This window comes from Zalophus californianus, chromosome 1, assembly GCF_009762305.2.
Source record: "Zalophus californianus isolate mZalCal1 chromosome 1, mZalCal1.pri.v2, whole genome shotgun sequence".
Lineage (NCBI taxonomy): Eukaryota > Metazoa > Chordata > Mammalia > Carnivora > Otariidae > Zalophus > Zalophus californianus.
In genome coordinates, this window is record NC_045595.1 from 159,508,580 (window position 1) to 159,531,845 (window position 23,266).

A 23,266-nucleotide genomic window follows, 5' to 3' on the forward strand; every position below is an offset into this window, starting at 1 on the left:
GCTTCTCCCTCTGACCCTCCCACCCCCATGCTCTCTCTCACTCTCTCTTTCAAATAAATAAAATCTTAAACAAAGGTTTTAAAAAGTTACTATCTACTACTACTATCATTTCTAAAAGAAAGCATATTTTAACACCTAAGGATTAATAAGGAATGAAGAATTCTTTAAGTGGAATAAATTTAGCTTCACTAAAAAAAAGGTATTAAAGTAATTTTCACAAGCAGTTATAATAATGTGTGACTGATCACGTTTCAAAAACATTTCCAATACTGCCTTAAGTATGAAAGTACTTCTGTTGCTATTTTTAAAATCTTTTTTTAAAATGGATTCCAGTATAGAAATTTACCATTTCTATAAAAGATGTTCTTCAAATCTTGAATTTTACAGTCATGTAATTAGGTTATCACTTTTTATATGTATTTTAAACATAACTGATTTATTGATAATAAGGTAAATGAAAACCTTTAGGTGATAAAAACTTTATTCAAAACATGTCAAGAACCATACAGTTCAAAAATAAAAGATAATTTCTGGTAACTTAAAAATAAAGAATATCTATAACAACCACATTAACTCTACTATTTATAATATAATCTCAAAATCAAAGCTAATTTTTGTATTTCTATATTTTGCCACATTTGAGCTAAAAATGCTCCTCCTTACCCCACTACATTGTTATGCAACCCTTTTAGTTTTAACACTTAAAATACAACTTGAGCATTTTCTGACAAGCAAGAATATATACTATTGGTTTCTTCCTATACATAGTTCAAATTCCTAGAAACTAATTTTTACTAAAAATATTTTTAAAAGAAAAAAAGGAGAAAACAGGTTAGTAAAACATTTTATTTGAAAACAATGGGTAGATTAGTATTCTGAACTGAGCTGCACAAGAATACATTTCTACTTGAAGACTCTCCAGATTATTCGTTACATGTTTATACAGTATGGGACATTTGCAAGATGCTTTCCAACATTTATTAATCAAGACTCATGACCCCCAGGTGCTGTGAAATAGCAGAATTAATCTCAGTTTATGCAGGGAAACCAAGGCACATGGTCAGATCTTCTCAGGGTCAGAGTGAAGTCTCACTAGCTTCTGACTTATGTGCAGAGCTGAATGCTTGTTTATGGAATACATTCATTTGTTTAATGATGGGAGTAAACGTAGGTGGGATTTGCTGTGGGAGAATTAGTTTTGGCTCTGTAAGTAAAAAGTTCTGAGCATGGATAAGATAGAGGACAATTTCAGTGTGAAAAGGGTTAATGGGAAGAAAGTTAAAACCAGAGTAAGCCTATTCAGACAGAGATCACTTTCCAGAAATAAAAATAGCAAAACAAGAATAGGAAAAGAATTAGAGCTATAGAGTTTCTCATTTCTAAGCCTAGGGGCTTTTATAAAATCACTTTAAAAGTAGGACCTCTCTTGAAGACAACCTTTAAGTATCTTATTTTTCCCTCCATGAAGCCCTGTGAGGTAGAGTATGAACTTACAGGGTGAGACTGAGGAGTCCAGAAGTGAAGACGTTAAGACTGCATAGAGAGGGAATAGGCTGGAGCAGATGTTATGTCTTAAAGCACTGGCTTAGAAACAGAAACAGAAGGTAGAGGATAAACAGGAACTTTTCTGGATGGACAAATGGAATAATCCAGGGATCCAGTAGCCACACCAGCTACTTAACTTTTTTTTTTTTTTTTTTTTTACAAAGGACTTGGAATTTCAAGTACACAACAAAACCTAAGATGACAAATGCTCTTCTGGGTATTGAAATATGCAATAGGTTCTCATAAGACTGCATGAAAAAGCAGAGGCATAACTGAGCCACAGTGTGGGTAAGTGCAAACTACCGCATGTAGGACAAAATACTGCTGTCTGTGGTCAAAATACGAGGGACACTGAGCTATCAACATGACTTGAGAGAGGAATTTAATTTAGCCTGATCAATGTGCTAATTTAAGGAAAAATACTGGTCATTACTGGAAACATTATTAAAAACCAAAAGCAGTGACACCCTGTTACTTGGAAAATCCTGTGTGACCCTGCACTACATAGATCTATTGTGAGTTATTATGGGACATTAGGGATGTTTGAGGTTATTCCTAACCTCTGGAGGAGACTCATAAAACATCCCTTCATGGCTGTCAGACATAGTTGTAGCAGGATGGGTCACAGTTCTAAGCCAGTGTGGCAAATCTGATGTTCTGGATTCCCAGGGAGGTCTTCCCTCTAGGTGTCCTCTAATTGACTGTCACAGTTCAATCCCATGTCATGATGATAAATACAACCAGTGTAGGCTATGATACCAAGGATCCTGCTGGGAAAAAACTTCAAGAGGGCAACTGTTTGGTAAAGAATACAGAATATAGCTAGTTCTTTTTGGTGCAGGGAGGTATGTAACTCGATACATATCATGTCCTTAGACCCCAAACACTGATTAGAAAATTCTTGGGAATGGACCAATAGAAGGGAGCTATTCCCAAGTGATGACATGAAGAATCCTTTTATTTATTCCTGGCGGTTTCCCTTCTCCCTGGAATGTAGAAGGAACTCCCACATCATGCTCTCAGTTGATACTGTATGATAAAACAGTATGTAGCGGCATCTTAGGTTTTGACATTCTCTTTCATTCTAGTTTACTTGGCACCACAATCAAACTGAAACTTGAGAATAACTAACCTAGTAATGAAAATACAGTAGAAATAAACCTAATGTTTTATGTATTTTGACCATCAAGGTAAATATGACCTTTCTGTTCCCCTCCCAACCTTTTTTGCAGAGATAATGTTAAAGAAAGTATGATAAAATGGGTCTGAGTGAAATGTTTGCAGATGTGAGGGTTCTTTTGCGCGTGTGAATGGAAAAAAATTTTAACTGCGATTTTTAAGTGGACCCTTCTCCCCCTCTGTCTGTCTCTCTCACATACCGACCCTGCCCTCTCCCCGCCAAGAAAGGAAAGGTCATCACTAAGGAGAAATGCCAGAAGGTGTGATATCCTGAGGAATCCTTAACAAATTCTGTTACATTCTATGTAATTTAAATTATTTTGGCAATCTTTAATTAGTCTTAATAAACACTCTGGGAGTGGTTAGTAAACATTTGAAGAATCCTGTTGGGGGAATAACATCCTCCAAAGGTTGTTAGCATTTGAAAAACTCTAGTCTCTTCAGAGGCTTCTACCACAAGAGCTTTATTTGTAGTTTAACACCAGAGACTCTGTTAATAAATGATTATTTTCAATGGACAAATTAGTAGTGTTAAAGGTACGTGGACTGGGACTGGCCAAATACTGCAGGGCACTCCAGCCCTTCCATCAATAGGGTATGAGACTCTAGCAAGCCCACGAGCCCTGGATCCCTAGATGACTAACCTCTTCTGTGTCTAGCAGTTAAACAGAATTGGGTTGCCTGACACTAAATATACTGGAATATTATTGGATTTGCTTCTAATAAACCTTTTGCATAAGATATTGTTGAGTTCCCTAAAGAACAGATCTGGGACATTTTCAAGCTTACAGGACAGGATGCCTGCTTGCTTATCAAGATGAATGATGTAGAAATTGGTCAAAAGCTGATTTCAGTGTAAAGAATCACCTGGTGAGGTTGGGAGTGGGGGTCGCACAAGAGCTACAGCCCTCACCCACCTCTACCTCCTGAAGGCTACCAGAACCACCTAATCCCTGCAAGGGACCAAATCGGCCAAGTCCAGTTCACAATTTTCTTTAATGGAGGAAATATAAATTCCTTAGAGGTATAATAAAATTAATCCAGGCAGCATCTATAGTTGAATAGGCTTGCTGATAGCAGTTTTTGGTTTATCAGAAGAACTGAAGTCCCTGGTCCTCCTAGAAGATCAGCAAAGAGTCCAAGGATGAAGAACCTTGTCAGTTAAGCACACAACTGAGCCCCTGGTGGGGGGCCTTGACATTTCTACTTCACACTCTTCCTAGTCTTCTTCTGGTTTTCTACCAAAGCTAGCTAGTTTTCCATCTCTCCGCCTCTCCCTGGGAGTTCAGTAAAGGTGGGACACACCAAACAGAGTGATCGGTGTACCAAAGAACTGAGGTGAAGGTGTTAAGAGAGAAGTTTGTGCCCAAATTATTTTGAACCAACTGGGATGCAGTGGCTTTAATTATTGGATTGTTTTTGCAGCTATGGTTATCTAACAGATATAAGCCTTTCTGAGCATTTTGAGAAGTTCAAAAACCGAGTAAAAATGAGCCTATGTGCTTCATTTTAATGAACATTTCTTATGGGCTTTTTTCTTATGTATTTTCTTAGACCTCCGTTCAAAAACAGTCAGGAAAATGTATTCCCTAACTCCTCTACCCAGAAGCAGGTTTTAAAGAAGTAACAGCTGGTTGGTGACTAGCATGGTCTGTGGGTGTGCAGCACAGGAGTGTGAGCCTTTCCATCCCCACAGGGGCTCCTGGAAAGGGGACAACACAGGGGTCTGGTCCTAGTCCGTGAAGGGATTCATGTAGGGGACTTGCCCGGGAATCCTGTCCATATCACAAACTCAATAACGTAGCTGTATTAGTAGTGATCTGTAAACCAAGGGCACCCACTGGTTATGACAACATGCATTTAGTTTAGGTTCAACATTTAATAATAATAGAGTCATAGGCCTTTTCAGTTTGAAGAGAACTTACAATTTCCCATGTATTATTATCTTGTTTAACTCTCACATTTCTGAGAAGCTGACAGGAAAGGTAAAATCTCCGCTTTATGGATAATGGACAGCTGATGCCCTAGCGAGGTTAGGTGACTTGTTCAGGTTTTCGCGGCCAGAATGGGGGAAGTTGGGAGTAGAATCTGTTCTTTTGGTTCTTGCTGGATGGTCTGTCCTCGACACCCCAGGGAATAAGAGCCTTGAAGGAAGGCTCTATTGTATGTAAAGAATAGTGCCGGAGGGGGGTGGGGGGATGGGTTAGCCCGGTGATGGGTATTAAAGAGGGCACGTTCGGCGTGGAGCACTGGGTGTTATGCACAAACAATGAGTCATGGAACACTACATCAAAAACTAATGATGTAACGTATGGTGACTAACTTAACAATAAAAAATGTAAAGGAAAAAAAAAAAAGAATAGTACCAGAAGGGCCAGCCCAGTGCAGGCAAAGAGTGTACAATGAAAAGCAAAAGTCAATTTTAGACTACTATGGAAGAGCATTTAGGAAATCATCTCCAAAACATGGACGAAGAAATTGTGCTATCCTGTGAGTAAATGAGGCCCTAAAAGATTTATGAGGAACCAGCTTATTTAGTTTAGAGGGCGTTTATTTCTTTAGTATCTACCATGTGTGTGTTACAAGGAGGTCTGTCACAGGTAAGAATTTTATACTACAAGTCCAAAAAGCATGGACTTCTTCAAACTTAGAAAATATAAGAAGGCCAAGGATAGGAGAACCCTCACAGAAGAGGCAACAAATCACTGCCGTTTAAGAATTAATGTCAATTCATATCCCATTATGCCGGGCCAATCCTGGACGGCCCAGAGGCTGTACTTTGGCTTGGTGTGCAAAGGTTGGTGACCCTGGAGCCTCGGCTGCCTACGAAACAGGCCACCATGGCTGCAATTCTGAAATGGGCCACCATGGGCTGAGAGGGAGCACACACACTCCAACCCCCCCCCCCCCCCGAAACATTAAGCTTCGACCTTAAGCGGATAAGCACTCTGGGGATTTCTTTCTGTTTCCATGTGTTCTAGTAAACCAGTTATGGGAAGAGTATCTAGTATCAGCTGTGGATTATATCACTCGCTGAACTCTACGAGTCTAACTTCCAAATTTAAAGAGCCATCATCAAGTCGTCTAAGCTCCAAATTTAGAAATCAACAGGCTAATTTCGGATGGCATTTTTTGTTTGAGGGGGCTGGCTGATCAAACCCTTTTAAAGCTCTTCTCTGTCTCACTCAGTATTCAGAGAGAACAGATGGGAGTCACCAGGATAAACAATTATCTAGCTTATCCGACCCATGTAAAGGGCCAATAGCTATAAAATCTACCAGTCTGTTCGAGAACTATTGTAGCTGACAGAGAAGCAAAGAGGATAGTGAACTAGCTGGCTATACGAGAGGTAGGTCTACACCGTGAAATTTCTTTTCCATAACTACATCAAAATGTTAAAAATTTTATAGTGGGTTCTTCTTGGTAGGGAGGGCTCTGAAGACAGGCCAAAAGGCACCGAAAACCCAGCCCTTCCAAATCTAGTGCAAATGAAGACCTCTTTACTCCCCCCTCCAAGGTCCAAGATAAGTTTTTGTGATACTAATTAAGCAACCCACTTCCCAGCAGGACCCTAGAAACCATCCCTAGTGTGTAAGCCATCTTTAAAGCTTTCTAAAGGAGCTGACATACCACCATATCTCTTCCTTTGTAACATCCAGTATTTATAAAAACACTTTATTCTGAAGGAGAACTCCAACCACAGCCATCTTTCTGTTGGGAAACAATTGCAAGGATTCCTCCACCTTCAGCTACACTAATTCACTGATGGGATTCCAGGTAATAATCAAATATGTTCTTTCCGTGCCATCTTGCAACAAAGGGCAGTAAACTCTGAGGTAGTGCAGTGATACAGCAAGGAGGGTCCTTGGGATTTACCCTTGAATTCCATATAACCCTAGAGCCTTTTCAGTTGCTAAAGTGCTGAGTTAGAGTTTAAGCATCTTTTTTCCCAGAACTGTCAGTCCCCCAGGCAATAGGGGCAGACCGTGTGACTACTGTGGAACCACCTGGAAAACGTGCCTGAAAGAGCGTGGTGACTAAAACAAGGGAACACACACACGAGCCGGAACCGGAGCCGGCACAACATGAATCACAAGGTGTCTTTGGTATCTCATTAGAAATCTAGGTTCATATTCTCCTGTCCCCGCTGAAACTTAGGGTGGAAACGTGTACTCTTTTATTAGTACTTATGTCATTCTTTCCTAATATACGACAAGTCTGCAGTGTTTTTCATACCTCTCATCTTCCAGAACACACGGTAAAACAATGCCTTCCTTAAGATGTGAGGAGAGTGATCGACATTTGCGCGCGTACCTGGGCCCCCTCCTCTGCTCACCCTGCTATAATTACTACCTTCAATCTCAGTGAGGCTACGCTGGCAAAGGGGACTGAGAAAACTCAAGATAGATATTTGCAGGCACCAAAGTGTTGCACTGGTAAGTCAGTCACTATATTATTTGCTTTTTAGCATCCCTTGACTCTTGTTCTTGACCAGGTAAAAGAGGGAGGGGGGGGATAAAGGACAACATGAAGGTTTAGCATATATGCCATATTGAAGTGGCACTTAAAAAAAAAAAAATTCACATTTTCTACCTGGCTTTTAAGAGCAGGAGTTATTTCATGGTGATTTTCCAGCAGGCTTTTCTGAGGTAGATAAAACATGGAGGAGAAGTAGTCTGAAGAAGCAGAGGGTGGCCAAAGCCTGTGTCGTTAGGATTAGTTTGAAAGGAATTTCAGAAGTGAAAGCTGAGCTTGTCATATGCAATACTACAGAAAAGAAGGACAGGGCTCAAGGCTGTCCACCACTTAGCCAAGGCTTTTAGAATTTCATAGGTGGGAAATAGGCTAATCTGGCTAGGAAAGAACAGAACTGTAGGAACAACAGAGTGAGAGCAGAACCTTGGCGAGCACGCAGCTAATCAAGACTAGGCAGAGAATGGCGTAAAACATGTATCCCTCACGAACTTAATGATCAAGAAAGAACACTGATTACAGTTATCACAAGACTTTCAAAGCAACCAAGAGGCTCGAGGGCTTCAACTGCTTTTTGTTCTTGTTGTTATTGTTGTTGTTTTGGATAAAGAGCAAATTTTGCCTCTTTCCTCAGGCCTCCTGTTTACACAGGTACTGTAATTACATTAAGCTTATCAGGGAAAGCCAAATCCCAATGAAATAATTAGTGAGATGGATTCTGAACTCCTTTTTCTGCTCATTTGAGTTACAGCTGAATAGGCTGACCTCCCTAAGCCCCAGCAAGGTTAACATTCCCAGCCGAGGCCTTTCCTTCTGGAGAATCACTGCTGCCATCACAGGCAGATGCTCTACGTTTAAATGAACGAGCCGTTGTAGGCCAAATGTTAGCAGTTAAACACTACCATCACAGAGACACACAAAGCTATTGTCAAGTTCCCAGACACACCTGGTGGCTAAGAAACTCTTAAGGAAGGAAAGAAATTTGCTATTGGCTCCAAGCCATTCATCACGACTTCTGATACAGATAAACTGGGATTATTTTATACAAGAGAATAAAATCATAACCATTGGCCTCAGTTTCTCTCCCCAGTCTAAGATTAAACATTTGTCAGGACATCCACTGGAAAGAGGGAAATCACACGTAGTGTTCTCGCGGGTTGATGTAGACTCCCTCGGGCTCGTTGCTTTCATGATGTTTGCCAGGACTCCGGTCTTGGTAGCATATCTGACTGTAAAGGGGGTACAGCTGCTGAATCCCATCTTCCCCCACGGGATTCTCATCTTCATAGTCCAATCTCCTGCTATTTAGTCCATTCTAAAAATTCAAATATTGCTTACATTAACAGAGCAGCTGTTTGCATTTTTCTAGCACTTTGGTAAAAACAGGCAAGAACTGAATTCATTATAGTCTGCGTCTCTGATTCATTATCCCACAAGCTACTGAAAGGCAAGGTAAAGTCCAACAACTTACCATTTTCCAGTCCTGCGTTGCTTACAATACCTGAATAAGAGTCCCAGCAGCTCCTAAATAGAAAGTTATGACTAACGGGGACTAGAGTCAATTTCAGGCTTCGAAATTTGGAACTGGTATCAGTTAAACTAGGGAAGAACGAGGCTGTGAACTTCCGGAATCCCTCGGCAAGCCTCAAGCTTGGAATGTGTGCATGAAATATACAGAGAATTATGTCCAACAGCCAAAACTAAACCAAAAGAAACCTCAGGATTCAGTGCTGGGGAATTAGGGAAAAGACAGTGAAATGAACTTGTATTTGACCATATGCCCAACGTAACTGAGAATCAGAACCCCCATGATGCTCTGTGGTGTCTCTGGTACTGACCCTTCTACCCGGTTACTGGTTTCATAAAACTCGATTACTTCTAAGATGGGCAAGCAAGCAAGCTCAAGGACTTTACAAGATCATACTACGCATGCTCAGATAGCAGAGAGGTGAAAAAAATAATTTTCATGGAAATCAAGTGATATTTTAATAAGTATGGTAGCCACCAGCTCCACCTGGGCAGACCCCTGCAGCAGGACCACGTTACTTACAGAGTGCTGGAGACCGCCAACTTCTCTTTCTTTGAACTGAGTCTGCAAAGGCAAGTGTTCAGTCTGGAGGAAGGAGAAGGAACAAGACATGAACTTTAAAGCACCAAACACATGGTGAAACACATCAATCAAGGCCATGAAGATGCCTATTTTTAAAAGAGCCTTTCATGTCTTGTCAAATGTATGCCAACTAAGCAATGTTCCATTTGAGGAGGGGATAAATAAATACATTTCTTGAGTTTGTCTCTCTCTCTCCTAACTCCAGACTTCTGGAAGGAAGAAAACATACAGAGCATCTGCTGCAGAACCTCTCATGCAAACTTATTTACATCTTACTTGAGGGAGGACTTACCTTTTCTGCAGAAGAATCTGATACTTTGAATCAGCTAAAAGTGATTTGGGGATGGTAATGAAAAGTTATTTTTGTCCTTATCTGTATCTATGGTCACCCTTTTCTTCCTGATAGCTACTCCCTGCGTCCCACCCCCTCACAGATCATAAAGGGGATTCCTCATTTTCAAACCTCACTCTAGGAAGAATCCTTCTCAGCTTCCCCTTGGCTTATAAATGCATTCTTACCCTTCAGCCCCCTAGTCAAATATTAGCTCTTCTAAGAAGCCTTGCACAAAGCATATATTATTGCAATTATTTGTTTATATTTGCTTGTCTCCTTCACTAGGATTGAGGGTGCTAGTTGGAGTATTTTACAAACATTACCTCCTTCATAATCTCTCTAAAAATTCCATAAAACTGATGTTTTTATTCTACGGATGACTAAAACTGAACCTTAGAGGGGTTCAGTAAGGTGTCTCCGGTCACACAGCTGGGGAGTAGTGGATTGTGAGTCACACATGGCTTTGTGTGACTCCTAATCCTATATTCCTGTATCTCCTGCCTCTAGCTCGGTGTCTGGAAAATAGATGTTTAATAACTATAACAGAAGAAGGTCTGAAAGCCCCAGCATGTAGGCCTATCTATCAACATGTTCTCCTTTTCACTGCCTTTCCTCATGCTGTCCTTTGGGCCTGGAAGGTTTGCCCCTTAGTCTCTGACAGTTGAAATACTACCCCATCCATCTTGGCCTGGCTGAAGTCATTTTTTTTTTTTTTTTCCTCCTACAAGGCCCATTGAAGTTCATTTCTTTACTCCTAGTAAGTTTTCTCACTGTTCTTGCTTATATCTTTATCATAGCACACACCATTGATCTGACAACATCTGTACCTTTCAACCCTAGTGAAGAGTAAGAGTTTTCCTGGCCCCCCTCCTCCAGCTCCACACCCTAGCCTGTGGTTCTGCAACAGTAGGCAGTCAACAGTTAACTAATGAATTTACTGAACTCTATTAATTCTTGATATCCCATATTAAGGTTATCCAAATTATAAATTATGTCTGACAAATTTGTTCCTCTTGTCACATCCTGCATGATTCTAGGGTGCTTCCCACATGACCACATGAGATGGACAGTACACACTGGTAAAAGTTCAAGGCAGGGCCAGCTTCATGGAGTGGAACCAGTCACACTTGTGTTCAGAAGGTCCCACTTTGGGGCTTAATGCTCAGTGATTGTTGCCATCTTAGATTCTGTGTTTTGTAAGTGGTCTAATGAAACAGTGGAGCATGCCTCAGTGACCTGTAGCCTCCACTCAAGGATGTCCTCTCCTGCTGCTTGTGTTTGATTTGGTTCTTGGCCCCCACCCCTTAGCCTGGTGTCCCAGATTCCCCTCGCTTTCCCCTCCCTGTGCCTGTCCAGTGACCATGCTGTCCTCTGCCCTGGCAGGGGCCCGAGTGCTGGTACAGGGAAGGCTGGGGTCAGGGCTGCATGTCCCCCGCATCATGGTATTTCTGGCAGGTGACTAGAGGACACGTTTCAGTGAGGACAAGTCTTTCACCCTGATTTAAGAACCTGACATCACCGTCTTGACATTGTTAATTTTCAACAAGAGGCCCTGCATTTTCATTTTATGCTGAGCCTCACAAATTATATGGCTGGTCCTGGTCCAAGGAAAATAGATTTAGGGGAAAAAAATACCTAAAATTAAACTGGCATTTTGTTTGCTGTTTTAGATGATCCTGGTTGCTGTTCTCCCCTTCTATCAATACAGGTAATTGAGAAATTATTCTGCATCAGTGCTGTTATCGAATTCAGCAAAAGGCAGACAGAAGCTTCTGTGTAGGAAGGGCGAGTGCCTTTCTTCCCACTAGTGGCAGAGTGCAGAAAGCAAGGGTGCAGTCAACACTGAAAAGAGACCATGTTCTAGAAATACAGTGATTACAGCCTCAAGAGTTCAAGAAAACATTCGGTTGGAATATGTGCTGTTCTATGTTTATGCTATAAAATTCCAAATGGCAAATTTAATATGACTAGAAAATAAATTACCATCCAGATTTTCCTGAACACTCAGGATAATACTTGTATTTGGTCATTGTCGGTGAAACACAGCAACAACCAAAAGCCTTTGGAAGCCAGTGTTCATTGTGGGCAGGATGAACCATTCAGCATCCTGAGTAACAATATAGCCAGTAATAAATTAATAGTGTTCGAGCATTACAGAGGCAAGAAAATCTGTCTATTTCATTTCAATTAAGAGATTTCAAAGAGCTGTGGCTTTATGAGTAATAATAGCATTGCTACATTTGTCGCATAGTAGAAGATATATAATTAGCCAGAAATGGTACATGCGAAAATAAAGGACAAGAAGAGAGAGTTTCTAGAACTGAGCAGGACACTATGAATGATCTTCACTTGCACTGAATGGATGACAAGCATACGTGTAAGGTCCCTTTCTCTACCCAATATTGTAAACTATCACTAACACACCACTATCCCTCATGGGCGCCCATGAATTTTGTTAATATAATATTGAACCAAATTCTATGAAAAGAAGTACCACACATCCTAGAGATGGCCCTGCATTAGGGATCAGGGGTTACGGAAAAGCATGCCACCCTTGCCTCTGCATTGTGCAGCCATCCAATTTCTGACAAGATACATAAGGAATTTCATTTAATCTGATGGTGGGTGGTATACGTGTTCTATTTCTGCACTCCCTAAACTACCTGAAATGTTGAATATCTGACTTTAAAAACAGGTTAATCACCAGTATGTTGAAAAGTGTCTTGCATAATACCTTACTTATGTTTGGTGCTTAATATATATGTACTAAATTAACTTACGATATTTTAACTAATGGATACAGAGCATATATTATTCTATTATTCTTACATTTTTTTCCCTAGAAAGCCTTGGGCTACTCTAAATCTCAGTACATATTTTGATTTCCTTACTGGCATGTACCATCTTGTAACAACTTCTATTGAGCTACAACCCATAAGCACTTTCCTCATTTCTTAAGTCATTAGACTTTCTTGCTCTAATGCTTCTTCCTTATAATAAGAAGTGATACATTTTTTACTTCTGCTTCCAGTCATGATGGAGAACTAATACCAGACTAGCCTCTCCTGTCATGAAAGATACACCAGAAAATTGGACAAAATACATAAACAACAGCTTTCAGACAGCAGATAACTGTGCTGCATAGGACTGGGATCTCAAGAGACAGAAAAACATATGGTGATCCTATAACAGCCCTGGCAACTATCTGATTTTTCTGCTGATCTGGGAAGAGAAAACCCAAGAAAAGCACAGAAGCTTGCTGAGCTGTGGGGACAGAGTTCAGCACTCAGGCAAGCTGAGGTGGCTGTAATCTGTGGGACAGGGTATTGAAAAGAAAGAAAATCCTCACTGGACATGTGAGACATTCAGTCGAGACCCCAAGGTCATGCTTTAAGAGTAAGGTTAAAATAGCTCTAAGACACAGAGTATTCTAGAATAACCCTAACAAAGCTTAAAAACAAGCTTCCAGAAGAACAAGTTGATCTTAAATTAACCGAGGGACAAAAAAAAACTTGATCCTCATTAAGGAATGACAGCAAAATTCAAATAATTGACAGGATAACATTCACAATGTCCAGCATCCAATGTACTGAACATGAAAAAAAAAAAAAAGCAGGGAAAAAATAAGTCAGTAGAAACAAACCCACAAGTGACAAATAGGGAATTAATAGACAAGAACTTTATAACACTTATTATAAATATGGGTAAGGATATAAAAATTATGAACCTAATAGGAGAATCAAAAACTATGAAAGAACTGAAAAGAATTTCTAGGACTGAAACAATACAATATCTGAATTGAAAAAGTCACTGCAGGGCCTTAATAGACACCACAAAAGAAAAGCCCAAAGCACTTGAAGACAGAAACTATCCATACAAAGAACAGATGGGAAAAAAGCTAAAAAAAAAAAAAAAAATTTAAATATAGCTTTAGTGATCTGTGGAGTAATATAAAGAGATCTATCATTTGTAGATAACTGGAATCACAGAAGGAAGGCAAGTCAGGAAAAAATATTTGAAGAATTGCTGAAATTTTCCAAATTAGATGAAAAATACATCAATAGCTCTAAGAAGCTCAATGAACTCCACTAAGGGTAAACATAAAGGAAACTACTTCAATACATGTCAAACTTGAATTGCTGAAAACAATAATAAAGAAAATCTAAGATGTGGCCAGAGGAAAAAGTAAGACATAGTATGTACAGAGAAACAAAGATAAGAATTACACTGGCCATTCACCAGAAAAAAAAATGAACTCAAGCCCAACCATGACAATAAATATATTTAATAAGAATAGACTAAACAGGGCACCTGGGTGGCTCAGTCGATTAAGTGTCTGCATTCAGCTCAGGTCATGATCCTGGGGTCCTGGGATCAAGTCCTGTGTCTGGCTCCCCACTCAGTGGGGAGCTTGCTTCTCCCTCTCCCTCTGCCTGCTGCTCCTCCTGCTCATGCACTCTCTCTCTCTCTCTCTCTCTCTGTGTCAAATAAATAAACAAAATCTTAAAAAAAAAATAAAGTCAGGGAATTTCAGACTGGGTAAAGAAGCAAGTCAACTAGATGTTAGCTATGTGAAAAGCATTTTAAATATAAAGATATATAGGTAGGCTAAAAGTAAGGGAATGGAGAAACATGTACCAGGAAAGCATGATTCATTTAGAAGAAATTTAAACCAGAGTGGCTGTAGTATCAAAGTGACTAAAGGACAAGGAAATTACCAGAGATAAGAATCTTTCAGGGGTGCCTGGGTAGTTCAGTCAGTAAAGCATCTGCCTTTGGCTCAGGTCATGATCTTGGGGTCCTGGGATCGAGACCCATGCCATGCTCCCCGCTCAGCAGGGAGCCTGCTTCTCCCTCTCCTTCTGCCCCCCTTCCCCCAACTCGTATTCTCAAATGCTCTGCTCTGTCTCTTTCTCTCAAATAATAAAAAATCTTAAAAAAAAAAAAAAGAATCTTTCATAATGATCACAGGATCAACAGGACAACATAGCATAACAATCTTAAATGTGTATACACCCAATAAAAACACATGAGTAACTAACTGACAGAACTGAAAGGAGAAACAGCAACATTCACAAATACAACTGGAAATACCACTCTTCTCTCAGTAACTGATAAAAATGTAAACTGAAAATCATTTATGTGTAAAGAATACTTGAATGACATGACCAGCCAACATGACCTAATTGACATTTATAGACTACTACACTCAACAACAGAATATATATTTGTTTAGTGCACATGGAACATTCAGTGAGATGGACCATATGCTGGGCAATAAAAGAGGTCTGAAAATATTTAAAAGGCTTGAAATCCTATAGATATATTTTTAAATCATAACAGAATTTAGTGAGTAGTCAATAACAAAGACATACTTGGAAAACTCAAAAGTCTTTAGAAATTAAAGAACACACTTTTAAATAACTCAATGGCCAAAGGAGAAATAATCAAGGAAACTAGAAAGTATTTTGAATTGAATAAAAATGAAATTACAACATACCAAACTTCTGAGATTTTGAAAAAAGGACTCCTTAAAGAAAAGTTTATAGCTTTAAATGCTCGTATTAGAAAAGAAGAAAGTCCCAAACTAATGCTCGAGTTTAAACTTTTCAAGAAGCTGAAACAAGGGGCGCCTGGGTGGCTCAGTCATTAAGCATCTGCCTTAGGCTCAGGTCATGATCCCAGCGTCCTGGGATCAAGCCCTGCATCAGGCTCCCTGCTTGGCGGGAAGCCTGCTTCTCCCTCTCCCACTCCCCCTGCTTGTGTTCCCTCTCTCGCTGTGTCTCTGTCAAATAAATAAAAAATCTTAAAAAAAAAAAAAAAAAGCTGAAACAAGAAGGGCAAATTACATCCAATGGAAGTTGAAAGAAATAAGAAAGAGTGAAAAATCAATAAATAAACAACGGGCAAACATTCTACAAAACCCGAAAAGCTGGTTCTTAAAATTTCAATAAAATTGCAAAACCTCTAGTAAGAAAAAAGAGAAAACACAAACCAATATCAAAATGAAAAAGGTGACACTATAACTGATCTCATATAAATTAAAAGAATAAGATAGATGTGCTATGAACCATTTGATGACAATCTCAAAAACCTAGATGAAATGGACAAATGTCTTGAAAGACACAATTAAAATCCTTTCCACAGAGAAACTCCAGGCCCAGATGGAATCACTAGTAAATTCTATCAAACAATTAAAGGCATCTTAAATTCTTTCTGCAACTGGGGGGGGATGAGAACACGTTGTAACTCCTTTTATGAAATTAGCATCACCCTAATACCAAAACCAAAATATTACAAAAAAAAGATAACTAAAGATTTTTATTTATAAATCCCCAAACCTAAAATAAAAACAGCCCTCAACAGTGGAATGAATAAACAGATCATGGTATGTTCATAAAATGGGATACTACACAGCCATGAAAGGAAATTTATTCATGCAACAACATGGATCTCAAGAACATTATGCTGAGCAAAAGAAATTAGACACAAAAGAGCATGCTGTGATTCTCTTTATGTGAAGTTCTTTTTTAAAAGTATAACATACTGGGATAGAAATCATATTAATGGTTGCCTGAGGCAGGAGGTGTTTGGGGGATTGGTGGTAGAGGGTATGTATGACAAATTTTTCAGGTCACAGAAATGTTCTTAATTGGGGTAGTGTTCACACGAATGTACACATTTGGCAAAGCTTATCCAACAGTACACTTAAAATGGAGCACAGTATTATGTAAGTTAAATCTCAATAAAGTTGAATATTGAAAAAAAACCTATACCTTCCATTTTATCCTAGTTATTCTATTTTGAGGGAACATGTGTGGGGAGGCAAAGTAGAATGAGAAGTCACTGATGCAGTCTGGAATCTGTGATACAATAACCTAGTAAATTCTCAATAAATACTTCATCACAGATTGTCCTTGATGCAGGAGTTTCGTGGTAGTATCCAACTGCTTACTTTGTTCTAGTGACTGAGTCCCATTCTATTAGAGATGATTTTGCCACACTAAAGGAGGAACACATGAAGAAATAGCTACCATACATAATTCACAAAATATGGATTCTAAGGCATCAAGATATTACATTCCTATCTATTAACTACCTCTCTGACAGAACTTAATTACTAAAACCCATAAACCAAAAGTCAATTTTCCCTTTTACTTCATTTTTAATAACTGTGAGAGTGTTGACATGTTGCGTGAGCAAAACTATAGTGTGTTCTAATCAAGTGAAATTTACAACATTAATTAGGCACTTGTTTAATGAGATACATAATTGTTACTGTTCTCCATGATAATTAACCATAAGGCTAACTATTCACATGAATGTCTCTTATTATTACAGTAGACCCTTGGCATTCACAGATTTAACACTGCTGGTTTTAACCATTCATGAGTGAATTTAAAAAGGTTATGACAGGTTGTAAGGTTGTAATTTGTAATTTTGTTGAGACACAAATTTGAATCAAGATTGGGGAGGCTTCTGTGATGGGATAATCATTTAGCTAGTTAATGAGCTTAGCAACTGCTCCAATATCCACTTTTCAATGTGTCTTTGTTATTCTCAACTCTTATGAGTTTTATAAAAGATAGGGGTATTTAAGAATGTAGGGTTTCTCAAAAGCTTGTGAAGTATCCTCTATGAATGTCAATGAGGAGTGCTGTATTATTAATTAACCTTTTCCTTTGAAATTTAGAAATGGTTCCTTATTTTTTTAGTTAATTCTTATTTCTGCAGCATCTATAATCAATCATGACCAATGCAGATTGCTACTATACATTATACAGGTTAAATATATGAAGTCTGTCTGGATCTTATTCCCTAAGACATACTTACAACTCCTCCTTCCCAGTGTCTGGGCAGTAAGGTTCATTTCTATGTTCTGTCTGTACATCCTGCCCTATAATTCCTTTCCTGTTAACCCCCTAAGAGACAGGGAGGTTTTCTCCAAACCTCATACAGCGCTCTCACACAGCAGATACTCAATAAACACTGGCTGATGTATGATCCGTGCCATGCACAGGATCTCCTTGGAATCTTACTGTTAGTAGGTGGTCCCCACAGAGGTCTTGGATGCTAGCCCATGTTGGGAAACCTGGGCCAGTTGGACTGGAAACCCCAGGATCTGACTTCCTAACTTCAAGGAACAGGGCAGATTTATATCTGAATTGGTTCATGAGAAGGGAGTGAGCACCATGAAAATAGGTGCTAGATCCTTAGTACTCAGCAATCTGGTAAAGAAGACTGAAGGAGAAGGTCTAGAAAGAAGTTGGCTCAATAATGTCAACATGGTGAAAACAGACATTGTTCCATTCAGCGTAGGCAAAAGAACAACTGTAACTTGTAAGGACTGACCAAAGACTCTTCCCCTGCTCCTGCTGCTTAAGGTAGGTATTGTACAAAATGCTTTAGATGTGCTCGTGTTCTTATTCTATCTCCCTGAAGTAATTCTATCACTGTTCCCATAAGAGAGATGAGGAAGCTAGGCTTGGAGAGAAGCAGCAATGTTTCCATGTTTGTAGAGCTAAGATTCAAATCCATGTTTACGTAATTCCAAAATCTGTGTCTTACACTGTCACACAGAGTTGCCTAAGATAGTACATCTGGTCTCTTCCTAATGTGACTGCAGAAGGGGGACTGAAAAGCAGGACGACACTGAGCATCTGGAAAGGGAGAGGACAGAAACCAGAGGAAAGAGTCATGATTCTCAGTACTCGCCGGCTTTGCCACCTGCTCTGGGTTATCTGCATCTGAACTGGTCAAATAAAAGCTACAGCCTGTGTTACTTCACTTCCTGCTTGGGCTCCAGCCTGGATTAAAGGAAAACAAAGACAAGGCTTTCCTTGAGACTCTGAGAGTTTTTAATCGGCTCCAGCCCAGTGCTGAAAACAGAATGGTCATCCACTATGGGATAATACTCTTTAAAATTAATTCAGAGGGCATCTTCCCTCCAGTTTTATTGTTTATATTCTTCAGTAATATAGTTAGTACCTTAAAATGCAATGTCCACTCCTCTAATACTTCGTATCAAAGACTTCAGTGAGGCAGGTACAGGAAGAAATGACTACAGAATGTCCTTACAGCAAACTCTTCAAATGTGTGCTTAAATCATGAGGTTTATTTATATGATAGAAGAATATTAGATAATTTATCTCACAAGGTAGCACTGAATTTTTCTCAAGTCACCAGAGAATTAGAACAGCCAAGGTTGTTGTTGAAAATGTTGTATGATCCAAAAGGGAGACAGTGTTCCTCCTTATCACTGGGAAATAAATTTCATTACTTCTACTGAGTATACATTCTAGATTTTAATTTTTCAAAGTGAAATTTGATATGACACATTTTAATGAAAATTCTTATCTTGGTTTTGGTCTTACTTAATCCTTACATTAAAATACCAAGACAGTGATACTTTACCTAAATTATAATATGTATGCACAGCCAAGCATCTAATTAAAGCAGACAGACAATAAAGGTGATGGAAAATTATTTGTGAGCCAACTAGACACCCACATGTAATGCTAAGATGTCCCTGATCATAAATCCTACCCATTTCCAGGACACAAATCAAAGGATTATGCATTCATATGTACTATTTTCCCTAACTAAATATTTTAACATCAGAATGCTATGCTGTCCTTGCCACAATGGGCATCTTTGATCTTCAACCCCTTGCCCTAATGCTGTGCCATTATTATCCACTCACACCACTTCATCTCCAAATTTGCCCACAAGGTAATCCTTCAATTTAGGACTGTTAGTGTAATTTCATCCACATACCAAACACCCTCAAAGAAGATATTGTTTTTTTACATCAGGCACAGTACTGTACCCCAAGCCACTCTGCAGAAATATTATCCATCATACTGTCATATATACCTTGTGAAAAGATGCATTTTCAGAGAAAACATGACAAAAATGGTCCCATTTCTGGTTTAGTTGTCGTAATGCTCAAAATTCTACATGCTAAAATAAGAACCAAACTCTAATTCCTCTCTAGAAACTATTAATATGGGCCTCCCCAATCTCCTATTTAATCTAGCATCTAAGTTCCTTAACTCGTAGCACTGAAAAAAAGATATTTTGCAAGACTTTCTTTGTGGTTAATAATTATGCTATTCTTAGCAAAAAAGATAAAAAAAAAACTAGAAAGAGCCTCCTAAAATCTTCAATACTGAACATATTTTAGATTGTGAGACAAAAGGAAACATACTAAATGTAGAACATCACTATCGTCTTATTCTTTCCTATTGAAAGATGAGATAATATAGAAATCATTTCCCTTACCGATCATCTCCTTTTTCCATTGTAGAGTTTCCATCTACTTCCAAAAGTAGAAAATAAACTACGGAAAGGTCTTATCTATTTGCTTAATGGTTACTTATCCTATAACCCATCGAAGGGATCCCTTGAACATATTTAGTTAATAATCACATGTATTTTCCTTTGGGTCTTAAATTTAATTGAATGGTATTTTGCACAATTTTCCTGGAAGGAAAATAGAAACTATAGATAGCATGCCCTATTTCTTCCTCTGAAGGAAGATAATCTAATAGCAATAAAGAAGGTGAGACAGAAAGAGAAATCATCTGCTATGGAAAACTAATATTAACCTTCAGGAACAGCAATTTTGTGAATATAAAACCCAGAGTAGGCAGTTTTGTTTGAATTAGAGAAGTAACTGTAACCCCACCTTGGCACTTCCCTGCACACGGATACTAAAGTCTTCAGCCAACTGTGCGAAGGCACCTGAGGAAGAATCCCACTCATGAATTAAGCATAACCAGAACACATCAGTGACTGGCATGAAGGTTCACAGCACCAGTAGTCTGAGAAGGCCAAGGGAAGCAAGTTAGCTACAAAAGGAGGGAAATCCTTCCAGGGGAGATATGTGGCTTAGCTAATAAAACAAGTCAAGGATTTTTTTTATGTTTTCAATTCACTCCACACTGTCAGTACCGGATGTTTACATAGTGATATGGTCTTATTAGATGCTACTCTTCGCTGAGGCAAGAAACACTGCTTACTAGAGGTTAACACCAGTTAAAATAACATTTTGTGTTCATGCACACATAATTAAATGGCCAAACAGAGCTTGGGTATTTTCTATTAGCCCACAGAACAGGCTAACAGCTGCAAATAACAGCTCATCTACTTGATATGGGATTCATAAATGCCACTGCAAGATCCTGTCCTTCACTTGAGAGTGAAAGAAAGGGATGTCACTCTGTTACGACATGAACATTTCCATTCTTTAAAATTCAGAACTGAACGTGGACTTTCGGAGAAACAGGAGAGGGAGTGAAACAAATTTTTAAAATATGAACTCAAAGAATATAGAAATTAACTATCAACAGTATTTATGGTCACAAAAGTTATCTACCTCCTGCCCAAGCTGGGATGGCCCCAGGCTGTGGGTGACCCTGGCTGGAACTGCCTCCTTGAGAGACATCAGAGGGTGTCCCAGGCAGCAAGAGCTCTTTCCCCAGTCCCATGCAGTTAGTTCAGACACGGTATTTACAAGGCGTGCCATCGTGTTTGGGATGTCTGCCCAGCAATGGGATGGGAATTTGGGGTCTGCTGTCAATGACAACTGAGCTTTACAAAGGTGAAGTTAAGTCTTCTCCTAAACGGCCTGGAAATAGTCTGTCCTCTGAAATAACCTCATCATTAGCAATGCTCTACTAATAGGGATGCAAAAGAACTTATGGACCACTGCCCTCCAAGAATTTACAGTCTTGTTTCATGTGGCTTGTCTTCCAGTTTAAACAACAAAGCAAGGTAGTTTGAATGCAAGCACCTTAAAAGTGGGAAACCTATCTTATGCTCTTACTTTTTCTTTTCTACCACGGTACTCAGTGCACGTGGGTGTGGAACCATATAACCACCTGCTGATCTGATCTGATTTTAACCTCTAATAGCTATGGGTCCAGAATTTCTTATCTGAAACTTTCAGGCACAGGTACATTTTGGAATTCTGAATTTTTCAGATTTTTAGAAAAATGATAGTTACTTATTCCACATATTTGTAAAACATCTCCAGCAGGGTCTGGTACAGAACCCCATAATCAAGCTTTTCAGGGGAAAAGATGAATATTCACATTAAGTGAAGAAAGAAATGACTATATTTAACTGCATGAGAGTCAGCAATTCAGGTCAAATTTTGGTGTACAATGAGTTAGGAAAAATTTTAGATGTTTAGAGACTTTTGGAAATGTAGATAACAGTATACACCTGCAATACAGGAATTCAGAGGCTAGAAGTCAAGATAAGCTATGGAGAGGTGGAGATTAAACAGTGTTAGGGAGGAACCAGACTTTACTGGTGGGATGGGGGGACTCATGTGACCACTCTGAAGGCCCTGGGTTAGGTATGGCGGGTCCAGTCACAGGGCACCAGACTGGGAGTCCTAAGCCTCCGGAGCCACACAGATCCTAGGTTATGAAGCAACATAGTGAAAGCAGGATGTGAGAAATACTAACTAGCCAATGATACTGCTCATAACGATGATGGTGAGTGTGGCTACGTTATTTAGATTCTTCTTCCTGAGCACAGAAGAGCTTCTGGAGCTCTAGGTCTTTCTAGAGCACAGGAGGATCCAGGATTTGGATACCAAGAGTAGAGAGCAGAGAAGGGGGAAAGAGAAGGCAGAAAATGCCAACAGATCTACAGACCTAAGTCAAGTCTGCGGATCCTAGAAATTTGTATAAAGACAGAAAACAGGAGAAAAAGAAAATAAGGATAGGCCATGTACTTCATTAAGGCTTATAGGACAAAAGCTGTATTTGTCTGTGAAAAGGATAACAGTGTGGGTAACAGCAGAGATTACCACCACAGATTGAGTGGAATTGTGAGAATGATCGCATTTCATCCAAGAAAACAGAACATACATTTTTTAAAAGCACAGTGAAAGGAGAAAAATACCCACTCAATGGTAGGAGAGAGTATATTAGAGGGGCTGGCTAAGGGGCGCAATGACAGCACTTGAAGAGAAGACAAAGACTGTAAAATCCCCAGGGAGTGAGCAGCTCCTGTTACACTGAACCAATTGTGAGGCTGGGGAGGAGGAGTAGAAGGGATGGGGCGGCTCTGCACTGAAGCGGTAGGTAAGACTTTCTAGGCCCCAACAAAAGACTGAGGTGAATCAGAGTTGAATCAAAGAATTCTGATTGAACGGATCACACATGATTGCCGGTGAAAGATCTAGAAGGGTGAAAGCCCCTTGAGGCCTGAAAATGACAAGATGCAACAAAATGGGAGCGGTTAAACGTTCTAACATGGAGGAAAACACTGCTGCTTACGTGAAGATGAGCAGCTGCTGCAAGCTCAGAAATAGACCTCCCTTGTTCATACAGATGAAACATGTTGTATTAAGGAAGAGTGGCATGCACTTCGAAGAGAAGTCGTGTTCTCCTAACAGTCCCAGAATGGGTAACATATCAAAGAGAGTAAGCACATCTGTGTATTAAAGGAAAAGACAATGTTTGCTTTTGATTGTAGGCCTCTCCACTTTTTTAAAATTGCATTTCTATGTAAGTTGCTTGGAGGAGAGGAGGGAAAGAACATACTCAATGCAAGTAGCTTCAAAAGCTGCAAAAATCTTTTATCATTTTTCCTCCAAAGAAGCT

At 39.4% G+C, this 23,266-nt stretch overlaps 1 protein-coding gene across 1 annotated transcript in view; it reads right to left on the bottom strand.

The window, feature by feature from the left end:
* Positions 1–463: 463 nt before the first annotated feature.
* The window catches only part of NECTIN3 (nectin cell adhesion molecule 3), a 126,478-nt gene continuing 103,675 nt past the window's right edge, over positions 464–23,266 (bottom strand). The window contains exons 8-9 of the mRNA XM_027583127.2: positions 9,248–9,310; positions 464–8,512 (exon numbers count right to left, since the gene is read on the bottom strand). Coding sequence (XP_027438928.1) covers positions 8,333–8,512; positions 9,248–9,310 — 243 coding nt within the window. The 3' untranslated portion in view covers positions 464–8,332. The remainder of the gene's footprint in view (positions 8,513–9,247; positions 9,311–23,266) is intronic.